The sequence below is a fragment of the Notothenia coriiceps genome, unplaced genomic scaffold (genome assembly GCF_000735185.1).
Source record: "Notothenia coriiceps isolate Sejong01 unplaced genomic scaffold, NC01 NC01_scaffold00029194, whole genome shotgun sequence".
NCBI classification, from domain to species: domain Eukaryota; kingdom Metazoa; phylum Chordata; class Actinopteri; order Perciformes; family Nototheniidae; genus Notothenia; species Notothenia coriiceps.
Window position 1 is genome coordinate 31,323 of NW_011361895.1, and position 19,477 is coordinate 50,799.

Below are 19,477 nucleotides of genomic sequence, written 5' to 3' on the forward strand. Positions count from 1 at the left end.
TCGTCCTCTAGGGGTAGGTAGTGTGTGTGTGTGTGTGTGTGTGTGTGTGTGTGTGTGTGTGTGTGTGTGTGTGTGTGTGTGTGTGTGTGTGTGTGTGTGTGTGTGTGTGTGTGAGATTAAAATAGCCCAATTGCTTTTACAATAAATAAACATTGAATGTGTTTAATTGAATAGTAAAGGGGTTTAACGTTAGTGGCAGGTTGTGTGTGAGAGAGAATAAATAAGACAGCCCAATATTTAAAAAAATTGTTATTCTTTTTTCCCGCATATTTAGCATATTTCGCAACTTTCCGGATATTTCCTAACTTCCCGCAATTTCACCGCATAAAATCACATAAAACCCCGCATGTTTAATCGCATAATCAAGGATTTTAGCCCGCATAATCAAGGAATTTAGCCCGCATAATCAAGGATTTTTGCCCGCGTTTTTCTGGAGGGTCTATTCAATGCATTTACAACATGGTACACATGGTGTTTTAGTTTGTTTTGGTATTTTAACTAATATCATTTCATATGTTTATCATAATAACACCCTTTTCAATTGATATACATTTTTCAGATAGGAAGATTGACTTTACTGTAAAGACAGATAGAAACATAAAGACACATAAAGAAACATAAAGAAACCACTAGCAGGTTTCTCTCCAACAAATAATCAGTCTCTGTGCAGCCTAACCCTAACACTAAACCAAAGGGGAACATCAAAGTATTTGGTTTGCATAACTTGCAGGTAAAACACAAAATAACACAAAGTCTATCTTTTCAAATCTTCAAAAATCGAAATACATTTGCAGAAGTAACTGTCTGTTCTTTTCAATATGTTTTCTTAAGTCCTTGGAAGAGTATTTTCAAAATATATTTCAAATATCTGTCCCGTATTGGATAACTTCAATTTCAAGGTCTATTATTAAATGTACTTTTTATGGCACAATCTAATGCAGTTTTGGTTTTTGGGCTTTTAACTGTTGCTATATCATAAAAATTAAACAGTGCTCCACCCTGCTACATCCTAAAGTCAATCAACGCTTAGTGTTGGTCTGTGGCAGCGAGCCTCTGCAGTCAGCTGCAGCTCTCCTGCTGCCAAAGCTGCTCTGGCTTCACTGTATACAGAAGTGCCCCCTTGCTGAAACTGCTATAAAATACATTATATTTTATACGTGGGTGTGTGTATGTGAAGACGTGTGTATGTGAAGACGTGTGTGTGTGTATGTGAAGACGTGTGTATGGATGTGAAGACATTTATTTTTGTGTACCTGTTTTTTCAATATAAGGGCATGTAGAGAAGAAAAAATGTATTGTAGACATCCATGTCTCTCGTCTCCACACACACACACACACACACACACACACACACGCACACGCACGCACACACACTTACATTAGTACATAATTATTGATCTTGTTGTATTTCTTGGATATAAATACACATTTGATTTAACAGGTGATGCAGAAAAAGTCATGCTAATAGAATGGGTACAAAACCTGGTCCGGAAAGTAATATTGTTTAAATGTACACAAATACTTACATTTATTGCCATCATGAGAAGCCATTGTTGCTTCCCATCAGAAGCTGTAATGTTTTGCAATCTTAACCAAATGTTCAGTAATAATTACCAAATGCAAGAAATGATGCACATCAAGTTGTGTGAAGTTATACATTAAAATCAATTTATATTTCACAACTGCTATATTCACTGACTTTTTTCCTATAATTTTAATTAGTGATTTTGACACAAACATACTTAATTGATATTGCATACATGTTCATATGCTGATAAACAATTGCACGTTTTACTCTTTTTCATTGTTGAACTCTTAAAGGCTAAGGGGCAAATTGGTTAGTGGATCCACTGATTAGATACATTCCAGACATGAAGTTTACATTTTATCTCTGCAGGTGTCAATCAGTGCCTAGAATACTGCCTAGAAAGCAGCTCTTTGGTTTGTGCCATTGTTTGTGAGAAAATCGCCTTTCTGTTCTACGTCCTGGTTCCGGTCTTTTGGCAGATTTCAACAACACACAATGGCGGCATTTGAAGAGCACTGGAAGTGGATGAAAGCAAACCACAGTAATCAGAAGCAGCAGATAGCCCCAATACATGAGGGGAGCAATTCTCTCCGTAGAAAATAAATATGAATTGTACGACTGGAGGGAAGGACACTGATTGCAATCTGCTAGGGCGAGAACAGTGGTTCACTGTGGTGAGACATTAAAAGGCCGATTGTCTGCCATGCAAGGCCGTGGGCGGGCGGACTTAGAAATACCCGAAAATAGGTGTTGATTATAATAAGACAAGGTTACCCTTTCCTAGAATAGAGAGGGAAGGAATGGTTTTCCAAAGGGAGTAAATGCATTTATCCACATCCGCTCCAGAGTTTACGACCTGTGATCTTCTGCTCCCTTGTGAAATGAGGCACAGAACTGTTGTATGTCTTCAAAATAAAGCTACAGTTGGGATGCTCCAACACTATAAAGTAGGGCTGTCAACGTTAATGCGTAAATGCTCGAGGTTAATCTTATTGCGTTAATAAGAAAATTAATCAGATTACCAAGTTCGACCGAAACTTGCTCTCACAATTCCAGCGTGGATATTCACCATGGCAATGAAAAGGGAAAAAAAAAACAGAGGAATTGGCACAAGCTACATGTATTGCACTGACTGGAGACCACTGGACTTCAGTTAGCAACATAACTACCTTGGTGTACGGCACATCTAATTCGTGACAAATGTTGTGCACTTGTTCACTTGAGGTGTGGTTAAAAATGGAGGTTAGGATTGTTGCTGAAACAAGAGCTAGCCAGTTTATTGAAGTTGAACATGAGTGCGAGATAGCGAGCAAGATCCCCACTGTAGGAACAGAGAGTGCTCGCAACAACGTATCGGCAGCAACAATACAAGAATATACTCTGTGCACATTATACAGAGGGTGATCACATAGTATGGGCAAAAGTAAGCTAAGATGTTATAATATACGGTAGTTTTAAAAAATGGTTCCCTTACCAGCTTTTTTATAGCACCACACGTGTATTTGTTTGATCTTCTCCCAAAATACATGTTATAATAAATGTTAATCGATTGACAGCAGTTCTAAAAATACTTAAACGTTTAACAACAACCAAGTTGTCTGAAAGGTTTTAATCCATGTTACAGTATTATCTCAACATACAGCACGTCCCTCTGTTACATTGAAACATGCAAACGTCTGCATGGAAGTCAGTAGTGCTTGTTTCGATCAAATAAAAGCATCTTTTATCATCAAATGTTGTGACTTTTTCACTAATCCTCTTAAAGGGATATTTATGTTATGGCTCAAAATGTTGACTGATGACAGACACATGAAAGAAGGAAGGACCCTGTGTGGAGTGTTAAAGGCTGCTAGGGAAGTCACATTTGCTCTCATGCTACAATACAGGAACTGGGCCTGATTATTGTCAAGCCTGAAATTACAGAACCCCAAAGGCTAACGTCTTCCTCAAACTAAGCGTCCCCCTGCCCACAATCCCCTGATCCTCTGTCCGTCTTCATGAATGAGACAATCAGGGAAAATATTAACGCAACATATTTTCTCTAAATGTCTTTGTTTTGTGCCTGCTGGGTTTTACAGTGCTGTAATTCCACCCTGAATCCCCAAAATAAACAAGGACATAGACAAAACATTTGTAATTCCTTTTTTTTTTTTTTTACCATTCAGCACATTTATCTTCAATTTTTTTAATAGTTTTTCTGTCCTTAGCTCTTTTTGGGGTAAAGTTTCCTTAGAAACCTCACACAGTGAAGGATCAGAACAATTTTAGCAATCCAAAGTCGATACCAACTGTGCTTTCCACTTTTCTTTAAAGGTCACCTATTAAGCAAAATCCACTTTTTCATATCTTTTATACATAAACATGTAAAGAGATTCTGAAAGTTTCAGGTGAAATGAATTCGCTCCCTTGTGTAACCAATTAGCCAATCACCAACCAAGGTAACCCCCACCTTATCACCTGAATCTCCTCCTAGAGCACCATTGTGTTCTTTCTAACCAAATATCTCTCAGAGGGGCGTGGGAAGTGGCTCCTTATTTTCATCTAAAGTAACAGACAGAGAATCAGCACTTTTGACACAGAGGGGTTTATGGGATGTTACAATGATCTGTTTGGTGTTTGAAGCCAAACACTTCAGAGACATGTTTGTATGTATCTGAGACCTGTGATATATTGATGAAAAACAGTATAATAGGGGACCTTTAAAGGATAGTGGTCGGCTCACTTGCTTAAAATGGCACAATCTTGGGAAAAATGTCTTCTTTTCTTGAAAATGTTTTGTGACCGTAATTGAATTACAGTGCAACAGTAATGATTTACATATTTCCTGTCATCGCAAGGCTTCCGGCGTTGGTAACACTAGAGGCCTCACTTGTTAGATTAAAGAATGTCCCTCTTTGTTGTTGAGATTATTCAGTTTTTCTCAACCATCTTCCTTTGACTTCTCTTCCTCTTCAGGTCCTCTGAAGATGGACAGTTTTGCTGACAAGAGACCTCTGCTGGGGGTGTGCAAGAGCACGGGTTCCTCTGGGTAAGTTCCAGTATCATAGTAAAAGATGACATCACTACCTTACCCAACAGGGTGTTTTAACTTAACACTTATAATACAACCATTGTAGTCACTATTGCAGATTCCATCAGCCAAATATGAGTTACTATTCGTTAAATTATATTCGGCTGGGATAAAAATCTCAAATATCTTCATACCACTGCAATACATTATTTTCGCCTAATGGGTAAAATAAACAATTACAATGGCAACATGATTTCCCCAATTCATGTAGCAATTTTATACCCCTGGAAATAATTACTGCGCTTTATTCTTTATTCTTACTTAAGTATGTATGCTGCGTGTATTTGTTGTCGTATGTTGTGATGTTTTTGTTTTGATGGCACCTTTTAAAAGGGAGAAGCTTTTCTTTCTTTCATTGTACATGTATAATGACATTAAATTATTCTATTCTATTCTGTTCTAATTAAGGATAAAAATGCCTTACGTAATATGTGATGGATAACAATAGTTTCCTATGTTGATAGAATTCGTTTTTAAGTTGACTTTCTAGCAGCTTCATACGTCAGGCACTAGTTAGGCCAAAATTAAGTTCTCCCCCCACAAAACAAAACTGTCCAGAAAGCTAAATGTGCCTTGTTTTTGGGCATTGGGTTTATCAGAGTCTATTTTTCTTAAAACAGTTGAGTTTCTAAACCAAACCTCTAGATCTGAACTAAGTTAGGAATGAATCACTTTCCCATTGTTCTAATTTATTTATTAGTGCAGTTTTAATTATATTATGTTTTTTTTTAAATACATGCTTACCATATGTTACCCAGGACATGTTTTCTAATGTGATTATTTGACAAATGTTATAAATATATCATGGCCAAGATTTAATATTTTTTACAATCCTCTCCATTTATCACCCATCCAACTTATTGTTATAAACACTTCATACGCAGCCAACTGGAGCTTAGCCAGTGACGTGGGCTGCTAATTGATTCATGGATTTGTAATACCCCCAGTGTTTCCCTTAGGTTTACTGCCTTGGCAGGGTGCTGCTCGGGTACCCCGAACATTTTTTTCGGGGCACCCAGATTTTTTTTATCCTCTGGAGCAGAGAGAGGAGCTGTGGATTATTTAGTGGGAATGCTGTTAACAGCATTCCCACTAACTGTTCTTCTACGGACAACATTTTTATTATTATTCCGCCGGCTTATTTTGGCCCTCTTCTCCTCCCGCATTGAACATCGCAGAAACTCCGTTCAAAAATCAAAACGTTCAGCTCGGTCGGGAATCGATGGCTATTACTTTTCTCATTCATAACTTTCATAATTCCAGAGATACATCCCATTATACATCCCATTTTTAACCATTGAAGTCAATGGAGAAATTCTTCAGACTTCAACAAATCTTCATGCGACTTCAACTGCTAACTGTTCATTCATACTTGCACTCAGAAACCTCATTCCAACTTTAAAATGTTACACATCTTTCTGACATAATTCGTGTTAAACAGCTTTTAAATCTGATTCTTACTTATAGAGATATTAAAAATTGTTCAGGCCTTGTTAAAGAGGTTTTCTTCAGATGTTAACATTAACTAGAGTGCTTGATGTCATGTCACAGCTAGAGGGTAGAAAATCTTGAAATTTGCCTTCATATTTAAAAAAAAAACTGCCATAATTCCCAAACCCTACATTCCTACACATAATTGTTCATGACAAACGTAGGAATACATCTCGTAGCTTGAAAAAAGACAAATAATTAAGCAAAAATAATGAAACAAAATGCTTTTTGAGGGCATGAAGTGACAAAAACATTCAACATTCCTCCATTAAACCCCATTGTAATTTCAGGCAGATATTTCCTCACGGCAGCAGCCGCACACCTTTAGTTAAACTGCCAAAAAGGCCACATTATTAACCCGAAAGTACACACAAATTACACTTCAGATACTCAACTTCCTTGACATGCTTCACGTTTTGAAATTTCACAGATATCTGTTACGGTTCTTCCACTAAACGTTCACATGTAAGAGGTTTATCTCTCATTCAGAAAAATGAAGCCTTTGATCTCTACAGAGCTCGTTAGCTCAACTATAAACACCTGTGTAATGGAACACGATGATGTCATCACTCCAACTGACATGCTCAGAGCAGCAGACTTCAGATAGCAGTGTGCTAGTCCAGCCGTGAAGACATCTACAGGACAGTTTTAAGATATCTTCAAATGCCGTTGCCATGGCAACACAATGCTCGCCTTGAAACACGGTTTCCTCATAACTTCAGTGAAAATACTCATAACAGCCTAGAACTTCACAGGTTTGGTAACGATGCAGCCATCAACGCATCTAAGCGTAGTATGGGGTGTCATCAAATGCCGTTGCCATGGCGACGGACCACTCGCCATGAAACACGATGTGGGTGTAAATCCTATCGACACGGTCCAATCGTCCCCCAATCTTCACTTGTATATCACCGGTCCATGCCTCAACAGCTCTACACCAAATCTGAGATTTCACCATAAGCCGTTTCCATGGAAACGCATCCCTCGCCATAAACATGATGTCGCTATAACTCCTATGAAAATGTTTAAAAAGTGCTCAAAATTCACATGTGTACTAACAGTCCAGCCATCCCGTGTCGTCAAATGCCGTTGCCATGGCGACAGATAATTCGCCATCAAGTTAGTTCACAAGTTTGCCGTTCAAATATTCTGCGGCTTTTCCAAGCCTTTTTACAGTACTTTCTTTTCTTCTCTCATCACACATTCAAGCCCCCACTGTTCATGTATCATTTTAATCTAAATTCTTCACTTTCTTCTTACACATTACATTTCAGCATAGCAGTTTAGCATCACATTTTCAGCATAAAGCATTCCCACTAGCAATTTCTTCAGGAATTGCATTCTCTAGTTGTTATTGATATCGTACAGTAACAAAGTATTTGTACATTAAAAAGTAATAAAGTACAGTGTTACACTGTACTTTAATTCAAACTGTATTCCCTTCTTATCATGTAGCCTACACTTCTTCCTTTCATTGATACATTTAAATCAACTGACTACAGCATATAACATACCTGCTGCAACCCTGTGCTGCTGCTGCTGCTTCTCTCTGCCTCATCCTCAATTGCTGAAGGCAGCTCCACCTCATCTGATCTCTGATATGAAAGCAATCGTGTTATGATCATATTGAGCTATTGGTGTGAGTCTAACATTAAACAAGCAGTCTGCTTGTCATACATTACTGACGATACATTTTAAGTGGCAATTTGTTGAGTCACTGCCGCTAAATGCCTTGGCATCAAGCTAGCAAATCCTGCATTAGCCTCACATCAACAAGTGACAGAACATCCAATTATCCTGAGCTAATTTACTGAATAAACCAACTCACATCTCCTGTCTTTTTTTTCACCCAACTCATTAGANNNNTATATATATATATATTTTTTTATAAATAATACAAAAAAAAAATGTAAATAAAAAAAACAAACAAAAAAACAACAACTTGAATTTCAGGCAGGGCCCTGCCAAGACAATGGTAGGGGAAACACTGACCCCTATGGTTGGCATGCAAGCATTACCTGGACACCCCTTTGGCAGACAGAAAGGAGATCCAAAGAGGACATATTATTCTTATTATCAGGTTCATATTTGTATTTTGTGTCTCCACTGGGACATGTCTCCATGCTTTAATGTTCAAAAAGCTCTTTATTTCTCTCATACTGCCTGTGCTGCAGCACCTCTCTTCACCCTCTGTCTGAAACCAGAGCCAAGTCTGCTCTGATTGGTTGGATGGACGCCTCTGTTGTGATTTGTCAAACGCTTAGAGTTGTGTCGGAAAAGTCCCGCCCCTTAGCCTATCATGTTCAATGTGTAGAAGCGCTGGCCAATAGAAGCTTGAGTGTTACATAGTGATGTCACTGTGTAAAATAAGTAAATGAAGTCCAATAGAAGCGATTCAGGTAGAGGGGGAGTGTGTGGGAGAGAAACTCCCTCTGGAGGGAATACAGGGATTTTAGCCTTTGTAGACCATTTACATGCACTACAACCTATATAATTCACTACAGTCCCCTAACTCCAGTTGGGACTGGTATTGTCATTTCATTGTTTAATAAAAGAAAGTTAATTTAAAAAGCGACAAACTCAAGGTATCTTGTACTCTCTTCTCCAGTTTATTCACTACTCTTCCCCATTTCCAAACGCCTGTTTCAGAGAATCAAAACATTTAACTCAAATCTACCCTTCGATGGAAATGAAATGAGGAAGGCTGTCTTAAGCTGTGCCTTAATGGAGACCACCTTCTCGATGTTTTCCTGTTGCCGTTGCTTCTGCTTTTCATATGTCCTCAGTGACACAGAGACAGGCAGCGTTTTAACGGTTTGGCGAATCACCCAGGCGTCGCTTGACACTAATGTTGAAAACATGCACTGTGTTGAAAAGCAGAAACCCTGACCTCCGGCTAAATGGCACATCGTGGTTCTTCTCCCTACAGAAGTGCTTGGTAAATAACACTCTGGTCGAAGACGAAAAGGAAAAAGGCTTCCGGGTGCGGCGCAGTACTTTCCATTGGGCCTGTTCATAAACTTCCTCACACAATTTTTAGCATATAATCATTTTCAAATAACAGCTTTTGTTAACCACTAAAAAGGATGCCGTCTTGACACTTAAATGAAAAACAGATTGAAGCCTTGGCCGCTATAGCCGTGATGGTTAAGAAGTTGGTTCAGTCAGCTCTAGGCTTAGATTACAAGATTTGCAAATTAAAGGAAAACCAGAAAAGGGAAAAAGCAATGGTTTGATGAAGCCCTGAACTTGTGGATTTCCAGCAAGGCACACTCAACATAATTTTATCAATGGAAAGGATTATGCGTTAGGTCCAAACAATGTATGGATCTAGTAATTTTCTTGACAGTAAAGCTACATATGCTTCCCTTTCAGTCCATGCAACAGTGCCAGTGGGCTTTAGGAATTAGTAAAGAATCCTGGTGCCATTGCAAACCTTGGTATGTCTGCTCACATGTCTGGAAAGGATTTGTGTTTCCTTTCCCTGTTTGATGCTGTTATTATTTGAGTTCTAAAATGAATAAATATCCACAGGTATAAAACTTCTTGGAGACCTATGGTTGCTCAATTAATATACAGGTTATGGGCAAGACAAAGGCTACTCGACTGATTGTGGGTGTTTGAGAGCACACACTTCTGGGGCAAAAGTTCAGGGATGAATAAGTATGCTTTGTTCCTACAGAGTTTGGGTACTGTCAGTGACATTTCCAACCTCCAGCTACTCCTTCACAACTTCTCCAGATGCTTAGAGGATGTGGTCCATTATTTTGACCAATATAGTCCTCTTTCGCTGCAGTAGTAGTGCTGTAAGCGCAATTTCTTTGGTGCTGGTTATACAGACGGATATTCTGAGCCGATCTCATGGTCACTGTTGATTTCGTAGATACTCTTTTAGTTTTTTCTTCGAAGATTTGGACATTCACTGTGATTGTATTTGTTCCATCACCACCGCCATCCCTGTCTCGTACTCTTTGGCAGGAGTCACGCACTCCACCACATGTAAGGGATCATTTGCAGTCATTATTGGAAAAAAAGAACACCAACAGGGTGTCTCTTGCGCTGTTCTTGTTCTTGTTTTCCTTTTCCTTTTTACTTGGATCAGTCTAGCCATGATGAATCCAATGTTTTGTGCTCTCAACCAATATACAAATACATATTCAAAAAGTATTCCATTGTGCTTTCTGATGGAGGTTTGTCAACAACTGAAGTTAAATTGACCAGACTTTCCTGTGGATTGCTATGACTGCACATAGTCCTTTTGATCTGAGCGTCCTTAGCAACGGTCTGCTATTCTTAGCAGCATTCTGCTAGCAAAAAATAGCAGACTGCTTGGTGTTCGAATTGACCAATGAGTATCCAGCATTTAGCTAAACCACATACTAATCTTTTTTTAAGGTGCAAGGCTTTAAATTAAGAATCCACCAATAGTATTCATATGGCCTGTATTGGATACGTATGCACTATAAATCAGTGGGTTACAACCTGCAACCAGGCCACCCAAAAAATCTTAAGGACAGACAGAGACACTTTTCCCAATAAATTGAAACTGAACATGTCAACACAATGCAATCAAAAAGGATGGCATTTTTCCTTTGGGGTAGGTCATCCTTTTTGACCCTCCAGACTAGCTTTGCCAAATAGCCTTTCTTCGGAAATTGGCAACTTTACTCCAAACAGTTACGGAAAAGCTCTGATCATCAGGTCATGTGTACCTTCATGATCCAGTACTCCAGGCAGATATATTTCTACATTATTTCCGTTCGCTATAATTGTTTTATAGTGTAAATGACATCTAAATCAAATATAAATGTGCGAAAAAATGTCACTTTATCTTTTGGAACAACTAAATTCCCGCTTAGTCCTGATATGAAATACACAGACTATTAATTACATGGTTGCAAGCAGAAAATGACACACACACACACACACACACACACACACACACACACACACACACACACTTTTGATGGCTAAAGCCCATTATGGCACTAAGCTCTTTTGTTTCAGTGCATTTTCATGACAGGTTTTGCTCCGTGGACAGGATGTGTCCGTCTTCTGTTTATTAAATGGAAATCATGAAGCCTTTGTAAAAAAACGAGCCACCAGATTAAGGGGATCTGGGGAAGTGATGCTTTTTATCCGCTTTATCCTTTTATCCACTATGATTTTATGATGTTCTTCGCTGTCACATTATGACCACACAATGCACGCAGACACACACACTCATACACACACAAACTCACACATTCATGTTATCCAAGCCAACTGTGTTTGTAGGGTAGATGCTACCATTTATTTATTGCACACCAACACTTTTTTTTAGACCTGCAAAATATTTTTTAGTGCACTATTTTGTATTAATTTCAAATAGAAAGTAATGTTCTTTGATTTTAGTGGGACAATTAATATATGCACATATGAATGAACAGACAGTTTTTAATGAAATTGTTCCTGGACTATTTAGTCATGCTCCTGCATGGAAGTGAGAGTGACTGTAATCTGGCCTTCCACTTCCCCCTTTTTTCATTGCCCCACACATGCACACGTGCATACACACTTGTTCAGGGCACAGGCAGAACTTAAAGGCTCAGGCTTCACTCCGGAGCGTTTATTTTCACTTCCATGTCTGTTTAATGTCTGTCGAAAATACGTTCCGCCCTGCCAGTTTTCCCTCTTCAAATCGGAAGTCAGATTAAAGTCCGTATTGCTGGAAGCAGTTTATGTAAACACACCTTTCAAGCTGAATGATTAGTAGCGACTTTTCAAACCTTTACCAAAACCCTGTTCCCTAAACTAGGCCTCTGCGGTCAAAGCAATTAATATGTAATTTTAGTTTAAACTTTCCCTTTAAATATATAGATAGGTAGTTTCTTTGAATGATGAAAGATGAAGGAGCATTGGCTTGGTGAAGAAACACTGGTGGTTATTTGAAAGGCTAATATTTATCTAGCGTCCAAGAGTAGAAATCCGTCCTAAAATGCCAAAGATCGTTTTAGGTCCTTCTTTTGGGTGCTGGGGTAAAGATTAGGAAATCACTTCGAGGAGAGTTCCAGAGTTGACCAAACAGTTTGGAGTTGCCACAAAATGATGTTCAGGCAGAGGTATTTTGGGAGGAGCAATACTTTGATGGCTATGAGCTTATAACTGGTTGCATTTCTTTGGCCCATTGACTGTGGAGAGACCGCACCCTTTTCTCTTCAGCCTCCAACAAACATTGTTGGTGTGCAATTAAATGTTTTAAGAACTATAGGATGGATTAGACATGTATTTGCAGATGTTAATGGGGCATAGACTTACTGACTTGGCCTCACACTGCGGCTGCACAATCTGTTTTTTACTAATAATTTTAGTATGCAAATGAAAACCATGCCTTCACTGCAAAAATCAAGCACCTTGCTGCCTAATACGTTCCAGGGAAGCGACCATTTTTTGGGTCAGTCAAAGATGCCAGAGAAAATGCTCATATTCATTCATTTCCCCAACACTCAATGTGAAATCATGGAAAACAACCTCCGTTAATGGGGAAATTAAAGCAATATGAATCAATCGTCCGCTGGTAGAAGTCAATTGAGGAAGTCTTCCTCTGAGGCACGAGGGTTTTCATTCCCCATGTTAAAGGGCCCATGTCATGCTTTTCTGGTTATTACCCGCCCCCTTGTGTGTTATAGCTTTTTCTGCATGTAAACGGTCTGCAGAGTCACAAACCCTCAAAGTACACCCTGTAGTGAGTACAACTCTAACACAGAAAATACCTGTCTATGCTGCCCCAGAACGCCTCGTTGGAGATTGCTCTTTTTCCATTTGTTTCTTCCGGGAACCAAAATGGACCAATCCGCGGAGCTCCTCACACACCAGGAGGAGTGGGGACCTTTGGCGTAAATGTTCAACTAACAGGGAGTCCCCTGGTTTTGTAATAGACGAGTTGGGTTCGCGGAGAAATGCTCTCCGCAGACCCATTCTCACAGCGTTTATAAACCTTTTTCTTACTCAATATCAAGCCACACTTACGGACGGTCCACACAGCGGCGTGCGCTGAGGCTGCAACGCTTCTGCCCATTCACTTTGAATGGGGTGACGTCACGCTTCGCCGAACTGCATTGTGGGAGCAAAGCGTAGCTCTTCTCGCGTTGCTCGCTGCAAAAGTTGAGCAATGTTCATGGGCCGGAGCTCCAACAAGCCGTTAAAGGCAGAGAGTGAAATTCAGTGAATACACGTATTTTACAGAGATGCTGTATGAGGAACCAATGTGAGTTTGGAAAATTGCACAATATAAATCTATTCTAGTAGATCTCAACAAAGGAATTATGATCAGTAGAAATGGCCATGACATGGGAGCTTTAAGTAAGATGATTAATTGAGGCTTTCCATAGATATGTTCCCTGATTTGGCTTAGTTTTTACCTTGCTCCCTGCCAATCATCTGAGCCAGTAAACTATTATTGTGTGTACATTTAAATGGTTTTATCAAAGCAAACAGCCTCCGCCTTAATAATGTAAAGGTAATTTGCATTGTTACACATACATATTGCATCGGGGCTTAAAGCTGTCATCAAGCCTGTATCCTCATGCACAAACTTTAACGGCAAAGTTAACGTGTCACTTTTATAGATACAGCTTAAAGATATCAAAGCAGAATAAATCAATCAATTTTGTTTCCACTTACTGTTATTTAAACAGCAATTGGCACACAAGGCAAAACTTGATAAAATTGGTTCGGATACAAGCTATGGTTTGGGTTATGAATATTAATATCCACTTCTCTGCTGACACAGAAAGAAGGAATACGATGGATTTAATGATTGAATATACATCCAATCCTAATGTTGAATTTGTTCTTTGGTTATACTATTTATTGTTGGGTAGTCACTAAAGTTGTACTTTTTTGTAATTCTTGTCTTTCTGATTTTTCAGCCTGTACAGTCAGATTTAATGTTTTTGTTTGCATTTTCTTTACTTTTATATAGAGTGTAATGCTTTTATTCATAAACACAAACATGCATTCAAACAAGCAAAATCACACATAAACACTCACAAATTCACACATGCAGGACGCCGTAGTGGCCATTAGACTGTGTGTTCAATAATAAACGGCAGGGAGATGTCTTTCTTCCAGCGCTGCAGACTTGGAGCCGTAGCTGAACTTTTTACCCCTAATTACTTTCGTATTAATGCCTGCAGCTTGCCAAAATTACTATGGCTTCCTCCAGGAACCTATCAGGCTCTGAAGTGGCCAGTGTTTGTTTTGTAATGGGGGGGCTGCGTTTGAAGTGAGAAGAAAACAAAATAAATACCAAGAAGATGAAGCAAATTAATATTACAATACCGTTTTTCTTTCCCAGTTGCCATGGAGTTATAGATACAGAAGTAGTAAATGGCAGGTCCTTAAAACGCAAAGGAAACATCCAAATGGGAAGATAATACATGATGCCATGACAACAGAGACAACTCCATGTTCTGATAAAGTTAATGGTATAAAATAGAACATTTCAAGAATTAAAAAACGGGTTCAGATTCTACAAAGTTTGATGGCACTGCAGGCTTCATTTGTTAACACAGTGTTTTTTATTTCTGCCATGAATGCGATTCTAGGGAGAACTGAGAAGAAGAACTGCAGGCCTATAAAATGTAAACTTGAGTAGTCTTAAATGTCTGGCTTCAGTATTTAAAAGCTCCCATCAGTTGAACCTAAGTTGAAACACCATTCCTCAGCAGTGTCCGGAGCTAGCGTATATCTTCCAAACCAACTTGTATTTGTTTAGCATTTTCACAGCGTGTAATCCTCATTCATATTAGGGAAGATTGTAAAACTTTGCAGTCGGAAATGTGATGACGTCCATAACTTGTAAATGAATTTATTTGCTTGCTTTTTATTTCCTCCTCAGGCTTCCATCGACCCTTTCCTCAGCCACATGAAATATTGTGGTTTTGATCCCTTGGTTAAGTTCACATTCATAAAATGATGTTTGCAGGTTCTCCAGAGGGAAAGTACTCTACGGAATAAGTACAGCATTGATGTGGAAATTAAAATAACAGATGTCAACATGTTGTATCTAGGAAGAAATACACAGACTAGATTCATTATAATGGCATAATAATAAGACATTTGCCCTCCATAATGGTCCTTAATGGACATTTTAAACAGCTGCATATCTAAAATTAAGACCTACACATGGTTGTAAAACTCACATTAAACTTTGTGTTGTTTGGAGTTTGTCCAAATCTGGTACAGGGCCGAAAGACCGAGTTTACTGTAAGGCCAATCCAAATGTAAATGGATTCAGCAGTTGTTCCTTCTGGTAGCTTTATACTGAGGAATTTAAAATGTGAACAATTCTAATTCGGAGCCCTTTTTGACGCCATACTACATACTATGGCATATCGGTGGTCAGTCCACCACGTTTGTTCATACTGAATATCTCAACAAACATTAGATTGCCGCATATTTTATGCACAAACATATCTAATCCATGTCTAATCAATATTTACATTTTTGGGACAAAATCACTTATCTGTTGGATGGATTGGCTTAAACTAAGTATTGATCTTCATGGTCTCCCGAAGATACATTTAAAAAAACTGTTTTACTTGCTCAGAAGAATGATGCTGAAAATGGTAATCATTGTTTGACAGAAAAGCAGATACAAAAGACATACCCAATACTAGAGTTGCAAATGATAAAATATAGGGATGGGCAGTATTGTGTATTTTTGTAGTAGCCAATATCGATATCGATATATTATATATTGTACTATACTAAATTGATATAGTTTGATGTTGTTTCTCATAACCAATTTCTGCTGTAAAGCAATGGCGGTTTCTGTATTGCCCACACTCACCATTGCATGCAGCCTTGGCCCTACTCGCTCATTTTCCCTGGAGGGCAGAAGAGTGGGGGCCAGCCCTATAAATGTAAAAGTCTGTCACTGAGTGATGAAGTTATGTTAAATCATCGGCTGTTGCTCTTTAAAAAAAGAATAGGCACAACTGTGTTTTTGCTGTGAACATCGCCTCCGCAATCTATCAGCTGATCCTGTTCCTCAAAACATACCCAGTTTTTGTTTTCTGTTTCTAGGCATACAACATGTTAATTTTCTTGTTTAGGTGGTTTGAATTAAAAGAAGGAGCTCAGTCTGTGGGGACTCAACTTGGGAATTGAAGGGTTGCCGGTTCAAGTACCAATCGAACAGAACGTACGGTGTGGACTTGTTCCCTAGTGAAGTGCCAGTTCAAATAGTGGGCCCTGCTGAAGTGTCTTAAAACCTCTTCTGACTCCATGTGTTTGTGCATTTGTGTATTCAGACGTAATGTGTATAGGTCCTAATCATGGACAGATGGAGCAATCTATAGACTCTACCTCCCTTGGTGGGTCCTCAGCAGGTCCTTAAGGGATCCCTTCTAGGTTTAGGTACCACTGATAATTGCTAATGAGTCAAAGCCAAAGTGTTAACTCAGTTCTGACCCAGAGTTCTACCATCAGCCTAAATCCCATCTGTGTTTAACAGCCGTTTATATTTCAAAAATACATATCACAACAAAGGGCCAGGTGTTCAAATTGTTACACAGTATTTAAAACATTCTAATAGGAGTATTAAACACTATCATTATGAGGACATTGCTATGTCTTCTGTCCATTTAACAAAAGAACAGCTGAACCTAATAGAATAATCTTTTTTTTTCTCTGGGACAATGTTCTTCTATCATTTTAGCTTTTTGTGTATCTGGCGGGGACAATCCATTACTTCCTTAATTTCTAGAGTAGCTGCTTGTCCTATCAGGAAGTAAATGAGCCAAGCCTCCTTTCCACCAACTCCCTAATTTTGTATCCTTTCAGATCCAAGGGCCAATTTGAACAATAGTAATTGACACATTGATCTAATAGGGCCATCATAATAGGGCTGTTACTGAGCTGGGAAATGGTGCTCGGCGTCACCTTAACATGTGCAAGGACTGACATCCCTCCATGATCCATAATGATAATTGTGATTTAGCCTTGCTTTCAACCTACGCCCCAACGTCTCCGGCATCAGGAAATCTTATTACATCTGACCTTGTATTGCCTCCATTAGAACTGAGTCATTTTTTAAAATACTGCAAAAGCAAAACAATTGAACCCTGTGCCATTTTGATTCTATAATAGTGCGTTATCATGGTCGCTTTGAATCAATTCCGGAGGCCCATTTTTCGGGATAGAGCTTAGAATTAGATTGATCGGACACTGATAATGCGTAAATCGATGATACAGCCTCCTGAAAGTAAATTATCGTCGGCTGAAATGTTTGCATTAATCTTAATGTCTGTACTGCTGATTGATAATGGTAGCTGTGCTTGCAGCTCGGGGACCTTTGCAATGTTGACAGAGACGTTAAGCATGAGGACGAAAAATTAATCAGAACCTTTTTCTGTGGAACCTATTTTATATCATCCAGTTAACTTTCGAATAAATAAAGACACACACACACACACACACACACACACACACACACACACACACACACACACACACACACACACACACACACATATACATTCACATTCCTAGCGTTTTGAGGGCTCACTCAGTTATGCTGCTGTCCAATATGACTTTTGTTGGTAAAGTCGATGCCAGCAACAGAACAAGAGGCGTACTTTGCTTGAGATGTGTTACGATGGTGAGGAACAACATGGTGGACAGGAGTGATCCAGCAGCTTCTCTCAGGGGCATCATCTAGCTGGAGGTGTTTCTACTGATATCTGGAACCTGAATATGACATACAAATAATTTGTTCAGGTCAGAAGGGGAGACAAATCTAGTTCCCTCTTTTCTGATACTCCGGGGACTCATATTGATTTTTAAAAGCCATGAAAAAGAGCATTTTGATAATATGGGGATTTAGTAAATTACTAAACTCTAATTAAAAAAAGACTGGAAGACATTAGATGATAAATTACAGACCACGTAGAAACATCATGGAAACGTTTGGAAGAATTTAGGGGTGGAAGGAAGAGGAAACAAACTTTGGAAAGGCTGTTTAATCTATCACATGGGTCCTCAACAGGGGTCCCGTGGCCCCTAGGGGGTCTTCAGATACTGTTTGTGAATGTTAGGAAAATGTTAGCTTTTTGCAAGACACGTTTATGATGGAGCTATTCTTAAAACATTTCTATTTTAGCTAAAGGTTCATTATTCAGAGCTTTTCCCATTGGAACACTTCTGTCTGACAAAGGCATTATGTCAAACAAAAATGCAACCTCCCTGTTCTATTCAATACGATTATTGCATTGGTGCTGTGGGTTGGGGGTGTTGCACTTTAGGCATCTGGTGAAAAAATGAAGAAGCTGCTGTCATAATGAGTTGTAAGGCATGAGAAATGTGAAATGAGAAAAAGTGTTTTATTGGTCCGTATAGATCTACTTTGGAGGCTTTCATTGTCTTGAACTTGGTTTTACACAAAAAGCGACACAATTGGTTGTGTACAAAATGATTAAAGTGAGCTTAAGAGCACCGTTTTAATATAATTTACTTTCACACTTCTTCCACCTGGCCAATCCTATTGCAAACATTTTTGTTAATATAACACTTTCTCATGACTTAAAGGTCACCTATTGTGCAAAATCCACTTTTTCATGTCTTTTATACATAAACATGTCCCCCCCCTGTGTAAAGAGATTCTGGAAGTTTCAGGAAAAAATATAAGCTCACTTTTTGTCCTGATCCATTTATATAAAAACCTGTCTGAAAATGAGCTGATCAGATTTTGGCCACTTTATGAATTCATAACGATGTTTTGGCTTGTGTAGCCATTAGCCAATCAGCAACCAAGGTAACCCCCCCCCACCTTATCACTTGAGTCTCCTCCTAGAGCACCATTGTGTTCTTTTTAACCAAATATCTCTCAGAGGGGCGTGGGGAGGGGCTCCTTATTTTCATCTAAAGTAACAGACAGAGAATCAGCACTTTGGAAACAGGGCTGAAACAGAGGGGATTATGAGATGCTCCAATGCATGATCTGTTGGGTATTTCGAGCCAAACACTTCAGAGACGTGTTTTGTATATATCTGAGACCTATAATATGTTGATGAAAAACAGTATAATAGGGGACCTTTAAATTAAAATGCAAAAGCAGCTCTGTTATACTCTGATATTTATTCTCAAACTGCCCTTTCGCGCCACTTTTTTGATTTGATTGTTTTTTCATTTCATTTGTAGATCAACATTCTCTTATTTACACAATACAATTATTGTTGTCCCAGAGATTACACAGTATTGCCTTTGTATCTAACAATATTGTAGTATTCTATGCAAACAACAATTCAAATTTCAATTTCCAGATAATTGAAAATAGGTGATTTTTTTTCCCTTCAACTACAAGGCTCTGATCTGAGCATATACGACCCTATATAAAAACAGAC

At 38.8% G+C, this 19,477-nt stretch overlaps 1 protein-coding gene across 1 annotated transcript in view; it reads left to right on the forward strand.

Moving 5' to 3' along the window:
* The first annotated feature begins 4,479 nt into the window (after nt 1-4,479).
* Nucleotides 4,480-19,477, forward strand: part of bcas3 (BCAS3 microtubule associated cell migration factor) — a 118,003-nt gene continuing 103,005 nt past the window's right edge. The window contains exon 1 of the mRNA XM_010786460.1: nt 4,480-4,556. Within this exon, the coding sequence (XP_010784762.1) occupies nt 4,495-4,556 (62 nt within the window). The 5' untranslated portion in view covers nt 4,480-4,494. The remainder of the gene's footprint in view (nt 4,557-19,477) is intronic.